This window comes from Microcaecilia unicolor, chromosome 10, assembly GCF_901765095.1.
Source record: "Microcaecilia unicolor chromosome 10, aMicUni1.1, whole genome shotgun sequence".
Taxonomy (NCBI): domain Eukaryota; kingdom Metazoa; phylum Chordata; class Amphibia; order Gymnophiona; family Siphonopidae; genus Microcaecilia; species Microcaecilia unicolor.
Window position 1 is genome coordinate 144,996,315 of NC_044040.1, and position 27,421 is coordinate 145,023,735.

General features: G+C 41.4%; 1 protein-coding gene across 1 annotated transcript in view; it reads left to right on the forward strand.

The window, feature by feature from the left end:
• INPP5D (inositol polyphosphate-5-phosphatase D) overlaps positions 1-27,421 on the forward strand; it is a 420,594-nt gene that overhangs the window by 229,710 nt on the left and 163,463 nt on the right. Inside the window, exons 5-8 of the mRNA XM_030216155.1 lie at positions 3,485-3,625; positions 12,968-13,055; positions 17,526-17,606; positions 21,184-21,255. Coding sequence (XP_030072015.1) covers positions 3,485-3,625; positions 12,968-13,055; positions 17,526-17,606; positions 21,184-21,255 — 382 coding nt within the window. The remainder of the gene's footprint in view (positions 1-3,484; positions 3,626-12,967; positions 13,056-17,525; positions 17,607-21,183; positions 21,256-27,421) is intronic.

A 27,421-nucleotide genomic window follows, 5' to 3' on the forward strand; every position in this document is an offset into this window, starting at 1 on the left:
GAGCTCCTTCTGACGTAAACTGCTTCTGCTCCCACTTAAATAGGGTCCTAAGCCCTCCTCCTAGCCTAGCCCCCTTTACTCCCAATTGGTTAAGAAACTGATTGGCTACCTTGCCTCAACCAATCATTACTTTTGAAATATCAGTTACATAGGTTCCAGACATCCTAAACTGACCTGTGACCTGGGGCCCCTCATGCCAGACATTTGGTCTCCAGTCTCTTACATTTCTCATTATGATTGATGTCTCATCTATAGCTTAAACTGGATTCCCTTAGAGACTAAGAGGCCCCATCTAACATTGGTTATTCTCATATTCCTAATCAGCTTCATACTACCTATTAACTAAACTCTGGCATTCATTAAAGAGGTCAAAAGTCAGTCTTACTTAATAGCATACATATCAGGCTATTGCTTCCAAGACCATTTCTGCATTTTACCTATAATTAATCAAGGAGAAGAGAGCTGACTAGTCCTGACCTTTTTCACCTATCAGCTCCATACACAGAACTAGCTAAGACCATAGTTAATTCAAAACACATGTTGATCTCCTCACTGCAGCCTTAAACAGCAGACAAAGGATCATTTTAAAAGTAACACAGAGTTGAACAAACATCCTACACAGAATTATTAATTTACACAGAATACAACATATTCTAAAGTAAGCATTCTTATAAGACATATCTAAACATCAGGAATATCTAGAATTATTTAGAATCTAACTATTTCCTTATAACAAAATCTACATATCAAGAACTTCTGAAATAGTATTTCAGCCTTTTAAACTTCAGCATGTCTGGCTCATTCCTTTGTTCATTCATAATAGTTTACAGCTGTGCCAGCATTTAGCAATCCATCCCTCACAAGGGTCTTTCTGACCTTTCTGACCCAGCCCGGCAAGACTTTCAAATAATATGAACCATCTGGCATTCCTTCATTCTGCTTGCAAAATAAAAGCTAGAATTCAAACACCACTTTTAAACCCCAGATTTTAACAGAATTAACCCTTAATATGATTTCTTATATATATAATTATTCTTTGCTCATGGCTGCCTCAGTGCTACTACTTGGGTTTCTGCCAGGTACTTGTGACCTGGATTGGTCACTTAAATAACTGGTATATGCTTAGCTGGTTTAAAGTTAACTAGCTATTTTCAAATATCGACTTAGCTGGTTAAGTTTAAACTGTCTAAAAATAAACCGGATGTTCAATACTGGTCACCAGAAATGGCCTGGCATTGAATATCTGGGCTGACCACCAACAACAGGAGTTAGTCGGGCTCCCTCCCGTGGACTGAATATCGGCCCCAGAGTGTGCCAAATGGTAAAGAAGATGACTCAAGTGGGCTATGCCGAGATGATGCCAACTGAAGTGTTTCAGAAGGTTTTCAATCAAACCTTTAGAGTGTGGGAGAAACATTGTAAGTTTCAAGTTTATTTAATAGCTTGATGTACCGCCACAGATTGACAGGCCTTCTGGATGGTGTGCATAATAATAAATAATTAAGTGAAAAGAGGGAAAAAGAAACAAGAGCAAGAAAAGAAATCATGCGAACTCCATTACTCATGGGACAGAAGAGAGCCAGACAAAGACAGGGACGCAATGCAGAAATAGCCATCCAAGCCACGCCATAGCGCAATATGGCCCCAGGCCAAAGGCCAGACCCCAAGGGGGAGGACAATGGCCAATAGCAAGTCTGAGCTGGGGTCAGGGAGAAAAGACTTCCTGAAAAAGATGAGTATTGAGGAATTATATCTTTTATACTATCGTAGCTTGAGATGGGATGTTTTATATGACACTCAAGTTCAGGGACATTATGGGGGCCAGTTCTATAACTGAGTGCCTCCATTTAGGTATCCCAAGAGCAGGTAGTAGAAGCTTATTCTATAATGGAACCTAGGTACCTAGGTATCGGTGCATTTAACATTTAGGCGCCCACACTTATACCAGCCATAGAGCAAATGTAAGTATGGGCACCTAAATGCTTCAGAGACCCACATAACTTACAATATTCTATAAGTTACATGCATAGGTGGGAGCTCCACCCATGTGTACACACCCCTTGTAAATATGCGCTATGCAAGATAATTGCTTAATGCTTAGGTGGCACACTGGTATATGTTAGTATTTTAAACATTTATGCACATAATAGGTGTGTAAATGTTAGCATCTAGTTTATAGAATTGCCTTTTATGAGTTAAACGTTAGCATGCGTATGCTGTGGATTCACTAATGATGAATTTTATAGATGTTGGTAGCAGTATATTCCAAGGGACACATGCATGTGCAAATAATACTCTATGGAGCTCATTTTCAAAAGAGAAAAACGTCCAAAAAGTTGCATAAATCTGCATTTATTTTATTTATTTTGTTACATTTGTATCCCACATTTTCCCACCTATTAGTAGGCTCAATGTGGCTTACATAGTACCGGAGAGGCCTTTGCAGGCTCCGGTGTGAACAAATACAGGGTGATGTTGTGGTAAGATCAAGTTCATGTGGCACAGCCACATTAGGGAATCAGAGAACGGAAGAGTTGTGTTATGTCCATTATGTTCTTTAGTTTGGTTGTGTTGCAGAGATTAGGCATTTAAGTTGGATCGGTAGGGTATGCCTTTTTAAACAGGTTGGTTTTTAGTGATTTCCGGAATTTCAGGTGGTTGTACGTCGTTTTCAAATTGGTTTAGATGTTTTTTCTATGAAGCCCATTTTACCCCTCCAATGAAAAAGCTCCCCTGCTGCCCCTGAGTGTATTATGGAAGAGATGTTGTCCTGTAGAAAACACAGATTTAGCTCATGCATTTTCAGTAGTAGTTCAAAGTGAATTATGTTCAGGATAGATATTTCCCTGTTGCCAGAGGGTTTACAATTAAGAGGTTGATATTCAGTGTGTGTTAACCTTGTAGGAGTAGCTCCTGCTTAGTTAACTTGCACTGACCAGGTCATAGGCTGATATTCAGCAGAACTTACCTGGACAGTGCCACTGACTATCAGATCTGACCACTTCAGCACTATCTGAGTAGTGTCGGGGCAGTCCGGGAGTGGGGCTAAGGCAGTGATGGAAGCTATCTGACAAAGTCAATTTTCAGTGCCAGTACCCAGATAACCATCTGGGCAAGTTGGACTGGATAAAAGACTGGCCTAATTTGCCTGCCAACTATCTGGGTAATGGCACTGAATATCCATGGTACCCAGAAAAGGTCTGGTGCTGCCAGCAAACCAGATATTCAGTATCTATATCCAGGTATGGACTGGTGCTGAATCTAAATCAGCCCGCAGCAGCCACATTTAAAAGACACTGACCATTGTGGGCTAAATATTGACTGGAAATTTTATAACGTATAAGACCTTGATTAGTTGTTCAGTGATAGAATGACTTCTACTGTAGATGGTACATCATTAATAGTATCAACCAAAGTAGTATTACATGTGGTAGGTTATTGCACAGGCCACTAAACTTCCTTATTATGTTTCTGTGTTTTGTAGTGTTCCAGAGGAACATGTGAAAGTGATTCAGGAATACCTACGCCTTCACATCATCTGCGATTATGAAGTGGTGCAGACTGGTGCCAGCAGCCTTCCTCAGCTCAGGAAGCTACTTATGACCCTCTGCAAAGGACTACACAGGTAGTAGGACCATATTTATTTTTTGTCAATAAAGTTTCATTAAAACTTCAATAATTTCCACAACAACTGAAGACATACAGAAAGAAGTATAGGCTTTAGTGTTAACAGCTGGCCTATGCGACCCAAGAGAAGCACAATCCCTCCCATCACCAGCTATAAAACACCACAACAAATTGTACTTAACAAAGCCCACAAAGTAGTTTAGTTTATTTGGATTTGATAAACCGCCCGTGCTAAGTCACAGATCTGAACGGTTTACAATCAGTAAAAATACATAACATAAAATTAGAAAAAAAATACAAATTTGAACAGGAAAGCAAGAACAGGCACTCGGGAGAAAATACTAGCCGCACAATGGAGAGGAAAAATGGAAAGAAACAGAGACAGGGCAGGGAATGGAACCATAGAGAAGGGATTCAGGAGGGGGGGGGAGACAGAAAATAGTTAATATCGGTAGGCAGAATGGTCCCAATCCATCTAGGTGGTGTCAAAAGCAAGTCGAAAAAGCCAGGTTTTTATAGCAGTTTTAAAGTTGGGTAGTGATAGTTCTGCATGAACAGGCAAAGGTAGAGTTCCAAGTGTGAGGGGCAGCGAAGAAAAAGGCCCGGTTTTCAGTTGATTCTAAGTGAGCTAGTGTGGGACCAGGGAGAACCAGACAATGATCATTGATTGAACAAAGTAGCTGGACTGGAGAATATGGGATGGTGAGAGAGGTTAGATAAAGGGGCAAACTGATCCTAAAAGTGAGTAAAAGAAGTTTAAATGTAATACAATGTTCAGCTTGGAGTCAGCAATACTTCTGTAATAAAAGAGTAACATGATCATATCAACCAGCATGACAGAGGAGTCTAATCATAGGCACTGACTCTATGGGTGCTGTGGGTGTTTGAGCACCCCCAATATTTTGGGGCACAGCAAGTGCAGTGCTCCACAAGAGGACCCCCCCCCCCCCCATTCTTAGTCCATGACATCCCACTGCCGGCAGGACATGGGAGCAGGGAAACAGAGGCGTAATGCTGGACACAGGGGGGACAGGGGCACAAAGGAGTAATGCTGATCATAGGGAGAGGAGGATAAATAAGGACAGGGACAAAGAGGGAGAAATGCCGGATAGGGCAAGACACACAGAGGGGAAATGCTGAATATAAGGGCTGGATCGGGACACTGAGAGGGCAGATCCTGAAAATAGAGGAAGATATGGAACAGGCACCAGAGGGGAGATATTAGACAGGATGGCTAAGGATGCAGGAAGAGGATGGTGAACATGGAGCGAGAAGAAATGTCAAATGGACAAACCACAGCAAAGACAAGAAAAGAAAAAAAACAGAGTTGCAGAAAAGAGACACTGGGACCAAAGTGAACTGAAAAATAAAATGCTCGGACAACAAAGGTAGAAAAAAGTATTTTATTCTTAATTAATGAATTGGAGTATGTCAGTTTTTGGAAATGCAGATAAAGCTAGACCCAATTTTCAGTGAAAAAAGTAAAATACTAATAGCAAGGTGAAAAGTATTTGACTATCCCAGTCTTGTTCAAAAATGTGCAAAATCAATGAAATAAGTTTCACTTTTTTCTTATTTAAAGTGGAGAAAAACGACCTCAGTAGTCAAAGCATGGCAGCAGTGTCATAATAGCACTCAGTGCCAGCATTGAAACGACTCCGTTCTTATCACTGGTCTGAAACCTCCACTTGCATGTAAGTGAGAGGGTTATATTTATCCCATTGAAAAATAATAAATTCAAACGTGGTATTAGGCAATTGCTTGATCAATAATGTTACTTAGCTTTTGCTATTATGCCCAACGGGGCTCACCATTTCACTACTACGATTAGTTTCCTCAGGGGGCCAAGTAACTGTCGGCAAGTCGCACTGCCTGAAAATCACAAAGATATTCCATCATTTATTTTGACTTGATAGCAAACATGTACTTCAATACATTAAAGTAGAAAGTCCACTGACACTAACCTTATACATTGACGTCCATGGCTTCCGTGATACCGGAAGTGAAAGCAACACCCTTATGCAAACTTGCATGGTACTTCAAATGACTTGAGAACCACCAGATGCTTGAACTGTGGTTGGATTATCATGGATATGCTGATCAGATTTTTGTCTAGTTAATCTGATATGGTATTGGACCAAGCTTCGTTAACAAGGTATATGATAATGGTTCAAATATGAATGGCCTTAAATCATAAATGATTGATCTTTCTTGGATGGGTCAAGTGGCAATTCCTGAAGCTGATCTTTTGTTAATGACCGATAGTCACCAGAAGTAAAGAATCTGGGAGTATGATTAAGGGACAATTCTATAAAGTGCACCAAAAGTTAGGTGCCACAATGCTGGGCACTGAGCAAATTCTGCAATGGTATCTGGGTGCCCCATTCCATTATAGAATATTAAAATAAGTAAGCATTTAAGCATTATTGTTACCCACTTAGGTTTAGGCAGGATATAAATGATATAAATAAAATAAATAAATAAATAAATATGCTAATATTTAGGTGTGCCCGCTTATGCTATGTCTATGCAAGATGTAAATGCATGTTCCTAAATGCAGTACTTTAGCACATAAATGACACTATACTATAACATGTGCATGTAATTGTGAGAGACACCCATGCCCCACCCAACCATAAATGCCCACTTGTATTTTCAGGCTATGCAAGTTGCATGCTAAGGTTATAAGGCACTGCTTGGCATGCAAATCTGTAACATTCATACACATAAGTGGTAGTATTCTATAATCTCGGCGTACCGGTGTTCACATTATAGAATGAGTGGGTTAGAGTCTAAGTTCACAAATGGGCTCATTTACGAAAGAGAAGGACATCCATCTTTCAACATAAAACGGAAGATGGACGTCCTTCTCCCAGAGACGACCAAATCTGTATAATCGAAACCTGATTTTGGACGTCTCCAACTGCAGTCCGTCACAAGGATGTCCAAATTTCAAGGGGGCGTGTCGGAGGTGTAGCAAAGGCAGGACTTGGGCGTGCCTAACACTTGGACGTCTTTGACCCATAATCGAAAAAACAAGGATGTCCCTGACGAACACTTGGACATTTTCACCTGGATGTGTTTTTATTACGAATAAGGCATAAAAAGGTGCCCGAAATGACCAGATGACCACCGGAGAGAATCGGGGATGACCTGAGGATGATCTTGCAGAAGGTGGGTATCGGTCCATTTTTTGTAGATGGATCAGAGCTTTCTATGCAATGCCTGTGACATGCCAGCAAATTAACTACACCTATCCAGAATTTTTTTCAGTTGGGAGGGGAACACATCAGGGGTGCCCTCTCTTGCCATTACTTTTTGCACTTATGATAGAGCTGTTAGCAGCTGCTATCCGGGCACACCCAGATATATGGGGGATCTGGGTGGGATCTGTGGAGCACTGGGCAGCCTTCTTTGCTGATGATATTTTGGATTACTGCACACTGAATTAAGTGCCTATGCACCATTTTGCAGTTATCGCTGCTTGCCCTTATTGTTGGAGGGTTTAAGCCACGATACCATAGGTTTCTCATAATATGCGCTGTTGCATCAGTCAATTTTTTGGTTCGATGTTGTATAATGTGATATAGGAGCTCTGATGAAGGCTTGCTAGCCGAAACACGACCCATATAGGGTCTGCTCTTCATTAGACATCGCACACTATTTGTTTTGACAAAATTTATCTGACAATATAGGACTTAGAGGAATTATTCTTAGAATATCTGTCTGGTCATTCTTGCTCCTGTTGTGCACTTCAGTGATGCCATTTTCAAATTTAGCTGCCCCATTTTACAAACCTACAAGGGTAAGGGATGCCAATTAAGTAATTGGGCCACAGTTTTAACTGAGCATGCCCACATGCTCAGTTTTCATGCGTGCATGGGAGCAGGAGGAGTTGAGAGAACTCTGGTGAACAATCTGTTTGGCTGATGGCGCTTGGGGATTCCCACCAGCCATAGCAGCAATGGTGCTGCACCATGAGGAGGCATAGGCCTCCAAGCCCCCCCCCCCCCCCACCCGTGGCTGCAATTGAGCAGGTGAGTGGGGAGGAACTAAAGGGGGTCTGACAGCAGGGGAGCGGCATCTGTGTGGAAGAGTGGGTGGAGCAGGAGGCACTTGAGGGGGTACATGAGGTGTGGCAAGAGGGAGAGAAATTCACAGTAGCGTCTCAGATTATCCGACTTTCCACTTATCCAACAACAGGTCAGTCCTATTTACGTCAGATAATCGAGACTCTACTGTATTAAAGTTTCCATTTTTTTTTTATTTATATTTATTAATATTTTCCATTATATTACAAGACAATCTTCTTGTTCAGGTAAAGTATCTGATAATTTACAAAATTGTAAAATAATAATGAAACAGGAAATAAAAAAAAAAAAAAGTGAAGGTTAAGCTTCACCAAGGAGAAATTATACTCAAGTCCATAATTATGATCCAAGATTTCAGGGAAATAACGGAGACAAATAGGAAATTATCAATAGAAATTATACAAAAGCTGTTAAAGTTTCCATTTTGAAGGAGATTAAATATCTTGGAGTGGTACTTGACACATCGTTGTCCATGAAATCACATCTTAAAGGAGTAATCCAATGATTATTTTTTCAAATTAAAAATGCTTAGACATCTACAGAACTTAAAGTTCTGCAAATTTTCTGATGATTGTTTGAGCTTTTGTGCACCCATTATTCCATTACTGTAATTCTTTATTTTTGGGACTTCCAACATGCTTTTTTGAGCACTTCAAGTAGGCCAGAATGCAACTGCTCAATTGTTTTTTTGATATTCAAGGTTTGAACATATCACACCTTTTTGTATGCAATTGCATTGGTTGCATATATTGTGGTGGTTATGTTTCAAAAAATTGACTTTATTTTTAAGATTACTTCTTGATAAAACTCCTTTTCTTGCTGCAACCTTGAATATCTATACACCCATTCATGCTATGAGAAACAGTAATCAGTGTCTCCTGGAGGCCCCTTCATTCAGACATGTCAGATTAGTAGAATACAGGAATTCACTGTGTACGGTTGCAGGTCTATCACTACAGAACTCTCTGCTGTTGGATTTATGTTTAAGTAAATCCTTGCTTTCATTTAGAAAAACATCTAAAAACCTTCCTATTCCATCAGGTCTATTCTTGAAGTCTTGATTTTGTAGTTGTTTATTTTATCTTATGTTTTTATTCTGTTAAGTATTGTATATTATTTTTATTATGTATGTGATTTTGTTAGCTGCTCAGCTTATTAGGTGGGATATAAGAAATGTTTAAATAAAAAAAGGTTTATATCATGTACAGAGTTCCCATGAAGGAATGTAGGGAAAGCTAAGATAATGAGGAGCTGTAGAATGAATGCGCTTGTTGGACAGTAACAGAAATCTGAACGGTACCCATTCTGGACAAAGTATGTTTTTGGTTTAGTGGGCTATAGAACCACTGAAATAAATAAAGATTATTATTATTATTTTTACATTTGTATCCCACATTATCCCACCTTTTTGCAGGCTCAATTTGGCTTACATTTCATCGTGGATATTGGAAATAGAAAAGAATGTACATTTGGATTTACAGCAAGTTTTGGGTACAAGATGGTGAAATACATAATATTGGGAATAGAAAAGAGTATACATTGTTTTAGCAGAAGTTTTGGTTACATGATGGTGAAATACATGATAGTGTTAGAGTCAAAGGCATTAGGTACAAGAAGGTATGGGAGCAAAAGACATAAAGAACATTCCTGGATATCTAGAAGAAGGTGGAGTTACGCATGTTGTTCTTTATGATATATTTTGTCGAAGAGGTAAGTCTTCAGGAATTTGCGGAAAGTAGTCACTTCGTAGACCGATTTCAGGTTACGTGGCAGTGAGTTCCAGAGCTGTGTACATGTGTAGGAAAAGGTTGATGCATGCATCGATCTGTATTTCAAGCCTTTGCATTTAGGAGGATGAAGATTGAGGAATGTGCGGGAGGATTTTTTTGCATTTCTGGGTGGTAGTTCTATTAGATCCGACCTGTATGCTGGGGCGTCACCATGGATGATTTTATGGACCAAGGTACAGAGTTTGAACGTGATGCGTTCTTTGAGTGGGAGCCAGTGTAGTTTTTCGCGGAGGGGTGTTGCGCTTTCGTATTTTGGTTTGCCGAATATAAGTCTGGCTGCCGTGTTCTGGGCTGTCTGGAGTTTGAGTATTTGCTCTTTGCAACCGGCGTAGAGTGAGTTACAATAGTCCAGGTGACTAAGTACCAGTGATTGTACCAGGTATCGGAAGACATTCCTTGGGAAAAATGGTCTGACTCGTTTTAGTTTCCACATTGAATGGAACATTTTTTAGTTATGTTTTTTGCATGGTTCTCAAGTGTTAAATGTCGGTCAATGGTGACTCCAAGGATTTTTAGGGTGTCTGAGACTGGTAGACTTAGGTTGGGTGTGTTGATGGAGGTGAATTCCTTCTTGTTGTATTGCGAGGTGAGTACCAGGCATTGGGTTTTTTCGGCATTTAGTTTCAGTCGAAATGCATCTGCCCAGGAGTTCATAATATGTAGGCTTTGGTTGATTTCATCGGAAATTTCTCTTAGATCGTGTTTGAATGGGATAAAGATTGTTACATCATCAGCATATATGTATGGGTTTAGATTCTGATTTGATAATAACTTAGCCAAGGGTGCCATCATTAGGTTGAATATGGTCGGTGAGAGGGGGGATCCCTGTGGAACTCCGCATTCAGGTGTCCATGTGGCTGATGTTGTCAAGTTTGATGTCACTTGATATGAGCGGGTGGTTAGGAAACCCTTAAACCATCTGAAAACGTTACCTCCGATTTCGAAGTATTCTAGAATGTGTAATAAAATACCATGGTCGACCATATCGAATGCGCTTGACATGTCGAATTGTAGCAGTAGTATGTTGTTGCCTTTTGCTATCAGTTGTTTGAGTTTGGACACAAGCGTGACTAGTACAGTTTCTGTGCTGTGATTAGATCGAAATCCTGACTGGGAATCGTGCAGTAACGAGAACTTGTTTAGATACTTTGTGAGTTGTTTGGTCACCATGCCTTCTGTTATTTTGGTGAGTAGGGGAATGGATGCTACTGGTCTATAGTTCGTTAGTTCGTTAGTATTTTTCTTTGCATCCTTGGATATGGAGGTGAGTAGAATATTACCTTTCTCCTTTGGGGAGAGTCCATTTTGTAGCATGAAATTCATATGGTTAGTTAGGTCCATTATAAATTGTTGGGGGGCCGACTTCATGAGGTTGTTTGGGCATATATCTAGTTTACAGCGAGATTTGGCGAATCTTTTAAGTGTCTGTGAAATAAGAGCTTCTGGTAGTGTGGTGAATTCAGTCCAGATCCTGTCTGCTGGGTGGATTCCGGGTTCTGGGTCTAGGCATTCTAGGAGTGTTGTATATTCAATTGGGCTGGCTGGTATTTTGAGTCGTAGTTTTATGATTTTTTCGTTGAAGTATCTCGCCAAGTTGTCGGCTCCTGGAGTGTCTTTGTTGTTGTTGGTGACTGGGGTTGTATCTAGTAGTTTGTTCAGGAGTTGGAAGAGTTTGTGTGTGTCTTTGTAATTTGGCCCGACTTCAGTTTTGTAGTATTGTCTTTTGGTTTGTCTTATGGCATATTTGTATTTCCTTCGGAGTAGTTTCCACCCGTTTAGAGTGGGGTCATCTTTTTTTTTTGTTCCACGTACGTTCCAATTTCCTAACTTGTGTTTTGAGTTTTTTCAGTTCTTCATTGAACCATGGTATTGAGTTTTTCCTGTGCGAGGTTCTAGTTTGAATTGGGGCAATGTTGTCTAGTATCAATTTGCATCTATTATCCCAGTTAGAGAGGAATTGGATTGTGTTTGTCTCTGTTGTCCATCCGTCAGTGTAGATCTGTTGCCAAAATTCAGTTGGGTCTATTTTTCCTCTTGTGGTGTAAGTTTTTCGTGGTTGTTTGGTAGGTAGGTCTTTCCTTCTCCATTGGAGGATGGTATTTGCTATGTAATGGTCTGACCATGGTACAGGTGACCAATTGGTGTTAGTTAGTATAAAGTTTGCGTTGTGATCAAATTTGTGTGTTATAATGTCTAGTGTGTGTCCTTTTTTGTGTGTTGGTGTGTATTTGGTTCTTGTAGGTTCCAGAGCTGTAGGAATTCTTTGCAGTCTTGGGTGCTTGTTATAGTGAGATCTTCCAGGTGTAAGTTGATATCTCCTATTATGATAAGGTTAGAGGAAAAGATACAGGTGTTCGAGATAAAGTCCATGAGGTGTGTTTGGCTATCTCGCCAGTTTCCTGGAGGTCTGTAGAGTATGACTGCGTTAAGGTGCTCCTGTAAGTTTGGGTGACTTATTCTTATGGAAGCGATTTCAAGTTGTGGCTGAATGGATTCCACTGTGTTTGTGATGTTGAATTCAGATTTGTATAATATGGCTATTCCTCCTCCTCTTTTTCCGTTTCTTGTCCAGTGTGTAATTCTGTATCCTGGTGGACATAGTTCTAAGATTATAGGGTCTTGAAGGTTATGGACCCAGGTTTCGGTGATAAATAGGAGTTCAAGATTGTCTGCCGTAATCCAGTCTGTTATGGTTTCTGTTTTGGATACTACTGATCTAGCGTTTACGTATCCCATTTGGATTGATTGGTAGGGTTCGATTTGGGGTGTTGATGTCTTAATTTGTATTAGTTGTCTGCTTTCCTGATGTCTAGTTTTGTTATGTCCTTTCTTCCCTTTCTGGTGGTTGTTTCTGTATATATTTGTTTTTCCTTTTAGTTGTTTGTTACTCTTTTGTTCTGGTGGGTTATACGTAGATTGTATATGGGGTGTGTATGTTGTGGGCAGGTTGGTATGTGTGTTTGGAATGGTCCATACGTGATGTATTAGGGGGAGTAGGTAAATTATCATGATCAGTATGTTGGTTTTCATTTTGGCTGTTATTCTGGGTTCGTAGTATGTGTTTCAATTTGTGTAGCAGGTGATAGTTCAATTTATGTAGTAGGTGATAATTCAATTTGTGTAGCGGGTGATAGTTTGTGTCTCTTTGTGTTGTTATTAAATGTTTGGTGGGTCGTATATAGAACTTTAAAGGTCTAATTTCAAGAATGTTGGGACATTGGCAGATGGAGAGGTTTTGGCGTGTGTTTCATGGTAGCGGAACAGTTAATACGTTGATATTGGCATTACATGTTTAAATGGAGTAAAACATTTGTAAAGCAATGCACTCGGCAACAATTGTAAGCAGGCACTAAAGCAATGCACTTAGAAGCAATTATAAGCGGGCATTAAAAGCAATGATAACTGTTAAAGACCTTTTAATGAATTACTCCCTTTGTGATGCACTGTTTCTGTTTCCAGTGAGGTGTCTCGGACCTTACCTACCCTGGAATCCCTACAAAAGGTATTTGACCAGCAACTGTCTCCTGGATTGCGCCAGCGTTCCCAGGTGAGTCCTTGCAAGGACAGAGCAATGAACAGAATTGTTGGAAAGCTGTCGGTGTGATGTGAAACACTAGATTTTGCAATTACAACAGAGGAGGAAGTAGGAAGTTTGTGTTTCTTGTTGCATAAGGATTGCTAATATCAAGGTCACATCGGTGTAGATTCTATATAGGTCGCTCAAAAGTTAGGCACTAAAAAACTGGGTGCTAATAGCAGCAGAGTTGCGTGCCAAATCTTTTATAGAATACTTACATTAGTCCTCCAAACTTTAGGCATGACCACTTGTGCAATGCCTATAGCTGGCGTGAATGATGGCACCTAAATGCATCAGTTGGGTGCGTAAATTCAACTGTTCTATAAAGTGCATACAAGAATATTCAAAATGCGCCAGATGCGCACATGCCTCTCCCACATTAATGCTGAAGCTAAAATATGAGCGTAAGTCTATTGTGCAATGGCAAATTAGTGCCAATTAATACTTCTTAATGCCATTTATTGGTATTTTTTGCCAATTTAGTGCCAATTAGTTAATTATGTTATGCACCCAACTGACCCTGCTCTATAACTGCTTGCCCAAATGCACACCTAACTTTGGGTGCCATTTATAGGCTTTTGGGGGATCATGATTATTAGCTGGTTTGCACATCGCAGAAAAAATTGAATTTTTTCTTAGGATAGTTCTGAAATAACAGAATGCAATTTGCAAGACACATTTGCCTTGCAAATATGATTTGCTTATGATTATAATCAGAACACTCATAACAGACCCTTATTAATAAATGGTCTGGAAATCAGAACAACGAGTGAGGTGATTAAATTTGCAGATGGCACAAAACTATTCAAAGTTATTAAAACACATGTGTACTGTGAAAAGTGCAGCAAGAAATTAGAAGATTGGGCATCCAAATGACAGATGAAATTTAATGTGGAGAAATGCAAAGTGATGCACATTGGGAAGAATAATCCAAATCATAGTTAATGTTAGGGTCCACCTTGGGGGTCAGCACCCAAGAAAAAGATTTAGGTGTCATTGTAGACAATATGCTGAAATCTTCTCTGCCCAGTGTGTGGCAGTGGCCAGAAAAGCAAATAGGATGCTAGGAATTATTAGGAAAGGGATGGTAAATAAGACCAAGGATACTATAATGCCTCTGTATCCCTCCATGGTGCGACCTCATCTTGAGTATTATGTTCAGTTCTGGTCGTCGTATCTCAAAAAAGATATTACAGAATTAGAAAAAGTTCAAAGAAGAGTGACCAAAATGATAAAGGGGCAGTGGCGTTCCTAGACTGGCTGACACCCGGGGCGCATCGCCGATGCACCCCCCCCCCCCCGGGTGCAGTGCGGCCCCCCCAGTGAAATTACACCCCCCCCCCAGGTGCAGCGCGACCCCCCCCCCCCCGGGTGCATTTTTACCTGCTGGGGGGGGGGGCCGCGTGCCTGTCGGCTCCGAGCCCGCTCGTTCCCTGCTGCTCCCTCTGCCCCGGAACAGGAAGTAACCTGTTCCGCGCAGAGGAAACAGCAGGGAGGGAATGAGCGGACTTGGCCAACAGGCGCGCGGCACCCCCCCCAGCGGTGTGCACCCGGGGCGGACCGCCCCCCCCCCTTTGTACGCCACTGTAAAGGGGATGGAACTCTCTTATATAAAGAAAGGCTAAAGAATTTAAGGCTCTTCAGCTTGAAAAAGAGACAGCTGAGGCGAGATATGAATCAGGTCTACAAAATCCTGTATGGTATAAAATGAGTAGAAGTGAATCGATTTTTTTTTACTCTTTCAAAAAGTACAAAGACTAGGGGACACTCAAGGAAGTTACATGGAAATACTTTTAAAACAAATAGGAGGAAACATTTTTTAGCTCAACAAATAGTTAAGCTCTGGAACTCATTGCCAGAGGATGTGGTAACATTGGTTAGCGTATATGAGTTTAAAAAAGGTTTGTACAAGTTCCTGGAGGAAAAGTCTATAGTCTGCTATTGAGAAAGACATGAGGAAGCCACTGCTTACCCTGGGATTGGTAGAATGGAATGTTGCTACTATTTGGGTTTCTGCCAGGTACATGTGACCTGGATTGGCTACTGTTGGAAACAGGATACTGCACTAGATAGACCATTGGTCTGACCCACTATGGCTGTTCTTATGTTATCTTGGATTCTAATGAAAGACCTTTTGTTAAATAAAAAATAAAAATAGTCATAGGGGCATTCTGTTAAGACAGATACAAAATCATCAGATCGTGGAGTTTCAGTTTTCCTAACCAGCCTGACCTGTGAATCAGCAACAGAAACCTGAGCATTACTAACAATAAAAAACTGAAAAGGAAATTATCTCTCCAGGACAAAGAAGTGATGTTAATTTTGGAATGCAATATAGGCAGAGAAGGAATAGTAAAAATTAAATAATGAGCAACATGTTTTGGATCTTGGACATGGTGCTGAAATCTCAAAGAATGGTTAAGAAGAAAACATTTATCCTGTAATTTTTTTTTTTTGGGGGGGGGGGGGGGGGGGTATCTGCATGTAAGTTGAAATCATCTGTAATAAAGATCCTGGAATATCAAGAGACAAGGTCGGTGATCCAATTTCCTAACTTCTCTGATGCATCCCTCCTAGCTGAAGGAGGGTAATAAAGCATAAAAATGGCAACAGTTAGTGGATTTTAACCTGCACCAACAGAGCTTGAAATCAGTTTGAATATTTCAAAGGCAACTGAAGTAACTGAAAACATTCAGAAAAGAATAAAGCGTAGCCTTCTCCTAATATGGGAATGGAGTTAACAGAAATCCTGCAGGGATTCCCTCCAGGTTCACAGGGATCCCATGGGGATAGACACTGGTCCTGCAAGGAAGTGTAGTGCTAGGCCATCCTGCCTTGTGTTTCCAAGCTAGCTTAGCAATTATAATAGTACTAAAAAAAATTAATGGATATGGTTGATAGCATTGAAATCCCCATAGGCACTGAGATGGGAAGTTATCAACATAGCCTACTGTTAAATTTGGGTTATTTTACCACAAATCTAGCTATTTTAGTACGGGGATGGACAGGGATGGAGGAGAAACCACAGTGGATCTGCAGAATTTAAATAGCTATCCAAGCGTCAGTTTCACATAACGAATCAAAATGATGTTGGAAGATAAGATCATTAGTTAGATGTCCTTTTCTCCATATAGATTGAGCATTTGTAAGATCTGAACATAAATCTGAATGATCCAGAGAAGTTACCGTAAACTGATTTAAACAGTGATTCCCAGGCAAAGGAATCAAACAAAAGACATTGACTTCTGTCCACCCCACAATACTGCAATCAAAAATATAGAGAAAATGAAAAATACAAGAAGATAAAACCAAAATGAACATTATACATACCAATTAAGAGGTTAAAATAAGCCCAAGTGGACTGAATCATTTTCTGAAGCATTTCCTTTTAGAAAGGGCCACAGTGGAACAACCTAGGTTGCTGGTCAGAGAAGTCAAATAACGTTCTATTTAAAGGGATAGCAACCCACTGTCCTGCTTTCATTTTCATCAGATTGAGAAGGGAAGAAGCAAACTTATTCTTGTTTCCAAGATCCTGCAATGAGTGCAGAGGGTCACACACAAAAGTCCTTGTGGTGATGCTTCAGGCATTTCTCTATAAGTAGCTGTTCCTGAGGGATCCAATAGTGGAATGCAGAGTATCTCCACTCCAAGAGAGTAAACCTCTCACTCTGAGGACTCTGATCTGAATTCCAGCAGTGTGTATCAGGCGCCTGTTCAGTGGTACTGAGTTCTTTTGAAAGGTAAAAAGAAGAAAGGAATGAGCTGCCCTCCTGAAGCTCTGGTCCAGGAGTCCAAAGGAGTCTAGGGGAGGAAAGAAGATGTAAGAAAGAGAAAAGTTAAGTATTTTGAGAAACCAGTGTGAGGGTTGGGGAACCAGGAAGCCCAGCACTGGTCCAAAGGGAGTCTGAAGTTCAGAAGCAGTGTGTAGGCAAGATTCTGAAATCTCTATTCTGCCTATAACTGTTTCCTATGACAGCTGCAACAAGACCTGTTAAATTTTGCAGCTGTTTTGCTTTGAAGAAAATGCTGCCAATAAGGGTTTTTATTTTGGGAACTCCAAATGTTTCAAGCAATGTTTTCTTGGAAATCTTTCCAACTAATCACATTTTTAAAGATGTGCTGACAAACCCAATGTGCACTAATGATGCACATCCCTAGAACATAGCCCTGATATCAAATGTCCAGGTCTTAGAAGAATACCCCAAAGGGAGAGAGGTGTTGGGTAACATGTAGTTTATAACAGTCTAAATCATAAGAGAAACAAATTATTTTGTTTGCTTAATTTAGATTATTAAGTCATTTGCCTTCTTCAACTGTCATTTGTTTCCAGCTACTCAAGATAATGCGTCTATTATAACCATTCTACTTCTGCTGAGTAAATTTGAGATGAGAACGACATTTTAAGTTTCTGAATTTTATATGTTTCAATCTTTCTAGTTACCCACTGAAAGTAACCTGACCAACACTGTGACAAAGTTAAGCCAGCTGATTTCCCTCCTCTCTTCAATTGAAGACAAGGTATAATGAAACCTTTGTGAAAACTTACTCATCATACATACTGTGATGTGTCATCTTCATCCATCCATGCAATCATTCTACAGAATTCACCTATTTACATCTTTAGATTAACAGACTTGGAGGGGCATTTTGATATGATGTTTAAATCCGACTTTGAATGTTTTGCTCAAAACTTCTAAAATTCAAGTGGCGAATATAACGATTTTTGAAAATGAAAAATGTTTATCTTTTGTTTCAAAAATGGCCTTTTTCTTGACGTTGCTGTACTCCAACATCCAAGTGAAAAATGCACAAAATGAAGCTATTGGGATGTAGGAGGAGCCAGCATTCTTAGTAGTCTGGCCACACAGACATCCTAGCAGAGCAGTGGTTTTACCCTAGGGGACATTGCAGTAGACTTCACATAAAAGGTCCCAGGTACACATCTCACCTTTGCTCCCTTTTAATGTATGATGAACTCCCCAAAACCCACCAAAAACCTACTCTACCCAACTGTACACCACAACAATAGACCTATGGCTGCAGGTGTCACCTATATGTGGGTAGAATAGGTTTTTGGTGGGTTTTAGGGCGGCCACACTTTCCACTACAAGTGTAACAGTTACAGTAGATTATGGGCCTGGGTCCCCTTCTCTTCAGTGCACTGCACCAACCACAAGGCTACTCCAGGGACCTGCTTGCTGCTGTATTAGGATTGGCTATAACATCTGAAGCTGTCATAAAGGCTAGTAGGTACTGTTCCTTTCAGATCTCTGGAGGGTGGTAGGAGGTGAGTGACCACTGGGGAAGTAAGGAGGGTCATGTCTTAATCCCTGCAGTGGTCATCTGGTCATTTAGGGCACCTTTTTCTGACTTAGTTGTGCTAAAAACAGGTCTACACCAAAATGTTTAAATTGTAGCCTAGAATGTTTTTGTTTTGTTTCATTATGGCAGAAAAATGTCCAAGTCTTAGGAACGCCCAAATCCCACCCCCAACATGTCCACAACACGCCCCCCTTGTGATTTGAATGCACTTCCAATGATTTGAATGTTTTGGCAAGCAAGATGTCATAATGCTGATTTATGCCACATTTAAAATGTTTTTCTCTTTTAAAAATGAGCCCCTAGTGGAGTGCAATTCTATAAAGGTGCACCTATGCACATATTTGGAGACTATTCCATAAAGAAAAGTAGTTGCCTAGTTTTCAGTATAGAATACTATCAAAAATATGTCTATATTTTAGGCATGAGTACATTTAAGTATATAAATACATAAGTATTGCTATACTGGGACAAACCGAAGGTCCATTAAGCCCAGCATCTTATTTCCAACAGTTGCCAATCCAGGTTACAAATACCTGGCAAGATCCTAAAACAGTACAATACATTTTATGCTGCTTATCCTAGAAATAAGCACTAGATTTTCCCCAAGTCCATTTTAATAATGGTCTATGGACATTTCTTTTAGGATGCTATCCAAACCTTTTAAAACCCCGCTAACTTCTTTTACTACATTCTCTGGCAATGAATTCCAGAGCTTAATTACATGTTGAGTGAAGAAATATTTTCTCTGATTTGTTTTAAATTTACTACTTTGTAGTTTCATTGTGTGCCTAGTCCTTGTATTTTTGGAAAGAGTAAACAAGCGATTCACGTCTACCCGTTCCACTCCACTCATTATTTTATAGACTTCTATCATATCTCCCCTCGGCTGTCTTTTCTCCAACCTGAAGAGCCCTAGTCGCTTTATCCTTTCCTCATAGGGAAGTCGTCCCATCCCCTTTATCATTTTTTCGCCCTTCTCTGTACCTTTTCTAATTCTACTATACTAGTAAAAAAGGCCCATTTCGGAAAGAAATGAAACAGGTGCTAGCAAGGTTGTCCTCTAATGGCAATTATGTTTTTAAGGGAACTGTTAGGAGATAGTATGTGTGAGAGAGAGTGAGTATGTGTCAGAGAGTGAGTATGTGTGAGAGACAGAGTGTGTGTCAGAGAAAGACAGTGTGTGATTGAGAGACAGTGTGTGACTAAGAGACAGAAGGTGTGTGTCTGTCTGTGTGAGTGAGAGAGTGTAGTGTGTGTCCCGTGTGCACCAATTATTCTCTCTGCCCTGCATTCATCCATATGCAGAATCTCTCCCCTGCCCCCTCCATCCCTCGTGGTGCAGCAATTCTCCTCTGTCCCTTGCCCTCCCCCCTTCATGTGCATCACACCTCCCCCCTCCGAGTTCCAGGCCCCCCTCCCTCCCATTTCCATTCCCTCCCAGTTCCAGGACCCCCTCCCTCCCTTCAAGTTGGTGGCCCTCCTCCCTCCCCTCCCTCTCTCTCTCCTTTCCCTCCCCCCCTCCAAGTTCCAGGGTCCCCCCTCCCTCCGAGTTCCAGAGTCCTCCCCTCCCTCCCTCCCAGTTCCAGGGTCGTCGTCCCTCCCTTCCTCCCTCCTTCCCTTCCAGTTCCAGGCACCCTCCCTCCCAGTTCCAAGTTCATCGTCCCTCCCTTCCTCCCTCCCTCCCTTCCAGTTCCAGGCCTCCTCCCTCCAATTTTTAAAACTCATCTTTACTCACCACGTCGGCGTTACGTCTTAGCTCTGGTCCCGCCCTCATTTCCTGTTTCTGCAAGCAGCCCCAGCACTATTACCTCCTGCACCAGATCATGCACTCCACTAAGGACTAGGTCTGGAAGTTTTCCTCCTCTTGTTGGCTCCTGTACCAGCTGCTCCATAAAGCAGTCCTTGATTTTGTCAAGGAATTTTACCTCCCTAGCATGCCCTGATGTTACATTTACCCAGTCAATATCGGGGCAATGGAAATCACTCATTATTATTGTGTTCCCCAGTTTGTTAGCCTCCCTAATTTCTGATAACATTTCCACATCGTCTGTTCATCCTGTACACTCCTATCACTATCCTTTTCCCTTTTACATATGGAATTTGAATCCATAGGGATTCTAAGATGTGTTTTCTTTCCTGCAGAATTTTCAGTCTATTTGATTCAAGGCCCTCCTTAACATACAGTGCTACCCCTCGGCCAATTTGATCCACCCCATCAATACAATATAATTTGTACCCTAGTATGACAGAGCTGGTATAAATGCTGACATCAAGATTGGTAATGACAGTACGTACATTATGGTATTTTTATAATGTACACATATAAATGTGCACCTCGCCTATGTTCTGTCCACCTGCAAAGTAAGTACCATCGAATACGTATTATCGGAGGAGATCTATATATGGCTCCGAATATTAGGCAATACTTCCACACCAAATCTTTGGCATGGAAAAGCTTTCTAATAGATACAAGGTGCCAAACAAGGGCAGAAACAGCAGATCCGCGCAAACACACGCTTAGACACCCATTTATAGAATAGCGCCTAAGTGTTTCTGTGTGGATCTGCAAAGGGGGCGTGCCATGGGAAGGGCCTATATGACTAGAATTCCAGCATTTGCCTGTGTACTTGTCGCCTAAATCTAGCCAGCTCCATATAGAATTACCCCCAAGTGCATTTTAAATAAATACATATTTTAAGTATAGGCATATCCATTAGTTTTTCATCACTCTGCTATTATTTATTACAACAAATGCATTCCTTTCTTCCTAAAGGTAAAAGTAGCTTTGATTGATGGCCCTGAAGTAACTCATCGGCGTTCTCTCATCCCACCTATCACCTTTGAGGTAAACAAACATTTTCTAACTCTCTAAGTCCAATTTACAGCATATAATGGGAAAAATAATCTTGGTATTGGAGTTTTTATTAATATTACAATATAGTATAAATATTGCCATTTTCCCTTAGTGCTGAAGGAGGTATGGCATTGGTGTATTTTTTTGTTTAAAGATTTCTGAATGTTATCTGATATTATAGAAATATAAGGAAGCTCTGGGGTTTTTTAGAGTGCAATAGTTTAGTATAGATGCAGTGATAAATAACATAATGTTGGGCTAATTTCATAACAGGAAGTCTATGTGGAAAATTTATAAAGGTGTACATTGTATGCCTATTATAAACAAGCAACTAAAGCACCCATATGGCTTTATAAAATAGACAATCAATATTCAGCCAGCAGCAGTCAGCACTTTTCTTTTAATGCTGACCACTAAGGCAGGATTAGGCCCCAGTATGCAATGCAGAGCCATCCTCAGCACCGGCACTGAATATTCAGGGCTAACTGGCCAAGAGTTTGCCGCTGGGATTTATGCATGTCCTGGCCAATGTTCAGCTACAGGTCTCAGCTGAATATCGGCCAGGACCTGCATACAGGGATCAATCATCCATCAATCCTGATTTCAATCTCCCCCCCCCCCCCCCCCCAACTTTGCCACCAATACAAGTCTCCCTCTCCCCCAATTCTAATCACCCCCCCCCCCCCCCTCGTATGAGGAAAGGCTAAAGAGGTTAGGGCTCTTCAGCTTGGAAAAGACAGATGAGGGGAGATATGATTGAGGTCTACAAAATCCTGAGTGGTATAGAATGAGTAGAAGTAAACTGATTTTTTACTTATGCCAAAAGTACAAAGACTAGGGGACGCTTGAGGAAGTTACATGGAAATACTTTTAAAACAAATAGAAGGAAATATTTTTTTCACTCAACGAATAGTTAAGCTCTGGAACTCTTTGCCAGAGGATGTAGTAACAGCGGTTAGCATATCTGGGTATAAAAAAGGTTTGGTGGCCCAGTGAGTCATCAGTGCAGGAGCTAAGCCCATTCATTTCTGCCATAGCGGCTACAAAAGTACATAAGTATTGCCATACTGGGAAAGACCAAAGGTCCATCAAGCCCAGCATCCTGTTTCCAACAGTGGCCAATCCAGGTCACAAATACCTGGCAAGATCCCAAAAAAGTACAAAACATTTTATACTGCTTATCCCAGAAATAGTGGATTTTCCCCAAGACCATTTAATAATGGTCTATGGACTTTTCCTTTAGGAAGCCGTCCAAACTCTGCTAAGCTAACCACCTTTACCACATTCTCCGGCAATGAATTCCAGAGTTTAATTACACGTTGAGTGAAGAAAAACTTTCTCCAATTCCTCTTAAATTTACTACATTGTAGCTTCATCGCATGCCCCCTAGTCCTAGGATTTTTGGAAAGTGTAAACAGACGCTTCACATCTACCCGTTCAACTCCACTCATTATTTTATAGACCTCTATCATATAACCCCTCAGCCACCTTTTCTCCAAGCTGAGGAGCCCTAGCTGCTTTAGCCTTTCCTCATAGGGAAGTCGTCCCATCCCCTTTATCATTTTCGTCGCCCTTCTCTGCACCTTTTCTAATTCCACTATATCTTTTTTTAGATGTGGCGACCAGAATTGAACACAATCTTCAAGGTGCGGTCGCACCATGGAGCGATACAAAGGCATTATAACATCCTCATTTTTGTTTTCCATTCCTTTCCTAATAATACCTAACATTCTATTTGCTTTCTTAGCTGCAGCAGCACACTGAGCAGAAGGTTTCAACGTATCATCAACGACGACAGCTAGATCCCTTTCTTGGTCTGTGACTCCTAATGTGGACCCTTGCATGACGTAGCTATAATTCGGGTTCCTCTTTCCCACATGCATCACTTTGCTCTTGCTCACATTAAACATCATCTGTCATTTAGACTCCCAGTCTCCCAGTCTCGTAAGGTCCTCTTGTAATTTTTCACAATCCTCCTGCGATTTAATGACTTTGAATAACTTTGTGTCATCAGCAAATTTAATTACCTCACTAGTTACTCCCATCTCTAGATCATTTATAAATATGTCAAAAAGCAGCGGTCCCAGCACAGACCCCTGGGGAACTCCACTAACTACCCTTCTCCATTGAGAATACTGACCATTTAACCCTACTCTCTGTTTTCTATCTTTTAACCAGTTTTTAATCCACAATAGAACACTACCTCCTATCCAATGACTCTCCAATTTCCTCTGGAGTCTCTCATGAGGTACTTTGTCAAACACCTTCTGAAAATCCAGATACACAATGAGGCTTATTTTCAAAGCACTTAGCCTCCCAAAGTTCCATAGAAACATATGGAACTTAGCCTCCCAAAGTGCTTTGAAAATATGCCTCTATATCAACCGGCTCACCTTTATCCACATGTTTGTTCACCCCTTCAAAGAAATGTAGTAGATTGGTGAGGCAAGATTTTCCTTCACTAAATCCATGTTGCCTTTGTCTCATTAATCCATGCTTTTGAATATGCTCTGTAATTTTGTTCTTAATAATAGTCTCTACCATTTTGCCCAGCACTGATGTCAGACTCACTGGTCTATAATTTCCCGGCTCTTCTCTGGAACCTTTTTTAAAAATCAGCGTTAAGAGGTCACGTGACGCCATGGTGCAGGGCTGACACTAGTGAGCGGAGCTCCGTGCACATTCACCCTATAATCAGATAATTTGCCGACTCCATAAAGAAAAGCGGTGCAGCTGCGATTGTAAAGACCCGGGGAATTGACCGGCGATTGAAGGAAACGTGATCGAACAAAGAATGGCGGCGAAAACGGTCAGGAGAGAGCGAGATAAAACGAAGCTGGCTGATAACAAATGGCCGACCATCGTGAGCTCGGAGAGCATAACGTGGGGTCGGCCTGGCTGACAGAGATCACCGCAGAGGTAACAGCAGCGGTTGAGGCAGCGCAGGACAAGAAACTTCAACAATTACGTATATGATCGGACGGAAGAAGCTCATGAGCGGTTAGACAGCATGAGTCTAGAGCTGGATGAGGGCCTGCAACGCATTTCGGACCTGGAGGAGACCGTAGAGGCAGAGAAAGAGAACTCAGCGCAACTGAAACGACGCGTGCAGGATCTGGAAGCAAAGGTAGACGATTTAGAGAATCGTAGTAGGCGAAATAATTTGAGACTAGTTGGACTCCCTGAATCACTGCTGGATAAGTACATGCCTACCTTTTTGGAGGAATGGCTCCCACAGACACTACAACTAGCAGATAAACTGCAACATTTCTGCGTGGAGAGGGCCCATAGAGTGGGGCCTGCGCGGCAGACAGTGGCTAGACCGAGAGTGGTAATATTCAAGAGTCTCAACTTTCGCCATAAACAGCATATTTTGGATGCGATTCGCAGTGGCAATTCTCTTACCTATCAGGGAAAGCAGATTTTATGCTTTCAGGATTATTCTCAGCAAGTACAGATATTACGGAAGTCCTTCGCGCCTTTGTGTACAGACCTGTTTCATAAGAAGATAAAGTTTGCACTCTTGTATCCAGCTAAATTGCGGGTTACCATAAATGGAGTTACAAACATTTTTGATAAGGTGGAAGCAGCTAAAGACTATATACAACAAAAGGAAACAGACCCAGCTAATTGAGGAAAGAGAGAAAGAACAATGGCTTCTGTGGAGGGTTGTTTGAGGCCCTCCGGTTTACACGAATTGATTTCGAGTTAAGTGTTTGGTTCAACCATGGATAAGAGAGACTCAGGATTGGAAGTTCAGGGGATCGTATAGATGAGGATTATTATGCTGCAGGTACTGGATTTTGGATTCTGAACTTAGATATGTGAGAGTAATGGCAGCGAGGATTTTGGCAAGATAATTGACTGCTTCCTGGAGGGCCCTCGAGTTGGAGAGCGGACTTCGAGAACATGCAGACGGCAGTTTGTGAGGGGAGGATGACATCAACTGAACAAAATATCAGAGGATCTCTCCTGTCTCCTATAAGTGAGACTATAAAGACTGAATTAGTGGATATGATGTATATGGATATAATTAGACAATATGTTGGGGAATAGAACGGGAAGGGGATGTTGAATAGTTTGTATGGAAGGGTGAATGCAGGTGTTATATCGTGACTAGTTCTTGGAATGGGAAGGGAAGTTGGGGAAGGGGATGAGGGATCAGGGAAGGGGAGGGGAGGGGGGGAGGGATGAGGAGGGGGGAGGGGAAGTATAGGGGAAGGGATACAGGCTACCAATTGAAATACATCAGTAAGAGAGTGCAAGTGAGAGAGAGGAAGGATGACGGGGAGTGGAAAAGAGCAATGGGGGTGGTGCAGCTGGGACACCACTCCTGCTGGATATTAGTAGATGTACATCTGTTAAGTCAAGAGCGAGATGGGGTCACGTAATAGGACTTAAAGTATACTCCTGGAATGTGGGGGGCATATCGTCACCCATTAAAAGGAAGAAAATTCTCCATAGCCTTAAAAAGAAAAGTGCAGATATTGCGCTTCTCCAAGAAACACATCTAACAGCCCAGGAGCATAAGAAGCTCCAAACTTGGTGGGTGGGGACTATGCTAGAATCCCCGGCAGTGGGGAAAAAAGCGGGAGTGGTGATCCTATTTCATAAATCCCTCACAGTCGAAGTTGTCCAGACCCATACAGATGCAGATGGGAGATATATTATAGCACAGGTAAAGGTGAATGGCAGGTCTTGTCTAATCTGCAATGTTTATGCCCCAAATGTGTACAATAAACAATTTTATCATAATTTCTTAAGCAAGGTACAAAAGTCCAACATTCAGCAGAAGATAATTGGGGGGGGACTTTAATGTGGTAGCGGACCCGAGTATGGACAGATCACACACTAAATCGGGAGGGGCAGTAGGAGATAATAAGGGTATATCTCTGCTATGTGGAGCACTGGGAATGGTAGATGCGTGGAGAGTGTTACACCCAACCACTAAAGACTATACTCACTACTCTAGAGCACATCATACACAATCAAGGATTGATTATCTACTGATAGATGAAGAGAGTTTCTCTGGTATTATCGAGGCAGATATTGACCCTACGATCATATCAGATCATGCGGCTATATATATAAAAATGAGGGATCAGACTCTACAAAGTAGACAGTTTAGATGGGCCTTTCCCATGGATCTGTATTATGATCAAGAATTCAGGACACATATTAGAGAGAAATGGAAAGAATATACCATGCATAACTCATCACATATACATACCCCGATATTATATTGGGAAGCAGGAAAGGCTGTCTTACGGGGAGAGATAATAGCGTATAGCGCTAGGAAGAAGAAACGGAGAGATCAAGCGATCATTAGAATGGGGAAACTACTAGTACGTCTCAGGAGGTCGTATGGACAACATTCCACAAGTCATACTAGGGAGCAACTGTTGGCTGCACAAGCCTCACTTAATGAGTTATTGCACCAAAGAGCAAGTAAATCAGCTGAATATTATAGATATCGATTATTTCAGTATGGCAATAAGCCAGGGAAAATGATGGCGGGATTAGTGAGGAGAGCGAGGGGACAGAGAAGAGTGCTGGCAGTGCGGGAGTCATCAGGGGGCTTGGTACACACGGATGCAGGGATACAGGCGGTGTTCCAAGATTATTATGCTAGGTTGTATGCCAAGAATGACGCAGATGATTTAGATCCAGATATGTATCTTGAGAATGTAGCACTGCCTAAGATATCAGAGCAACAGCGGCAGGAGCTCAACAAACCGATAGAAATAGAAGAGGTCCATAGAGGAATCAGAGATAGCGCACTGCATAAAGCAGCGGGTCCGGATGGATTCCGGGCTGAGCTATATAAAATCTTAGTACAGGACATTGGGGACACATTAGTCAATGCATTTAATGATTCTGTGGCATTGGGGGAACTCCCGTCATCCTTGAGATTGGCAGATATAATGGTCTTTCTGAAACCTGAGAAGGATCCGACTTTACCAGATTCTTACAGACCGATATCACTCATCAGTTACGAGGCAAAGCTGATGGCGAAGATCTTAGCTGTGAGATTGGCTGGGGTGCTGCCTGGGATTGTGGCCTCTCCTCAAGTGGGATTTATTCAAGGGAGACAGAGTGTGAAGAATATTAGGATGATATTAGCTACGATGGAGCGAGTGCGTAGGGAAGGAGGAGA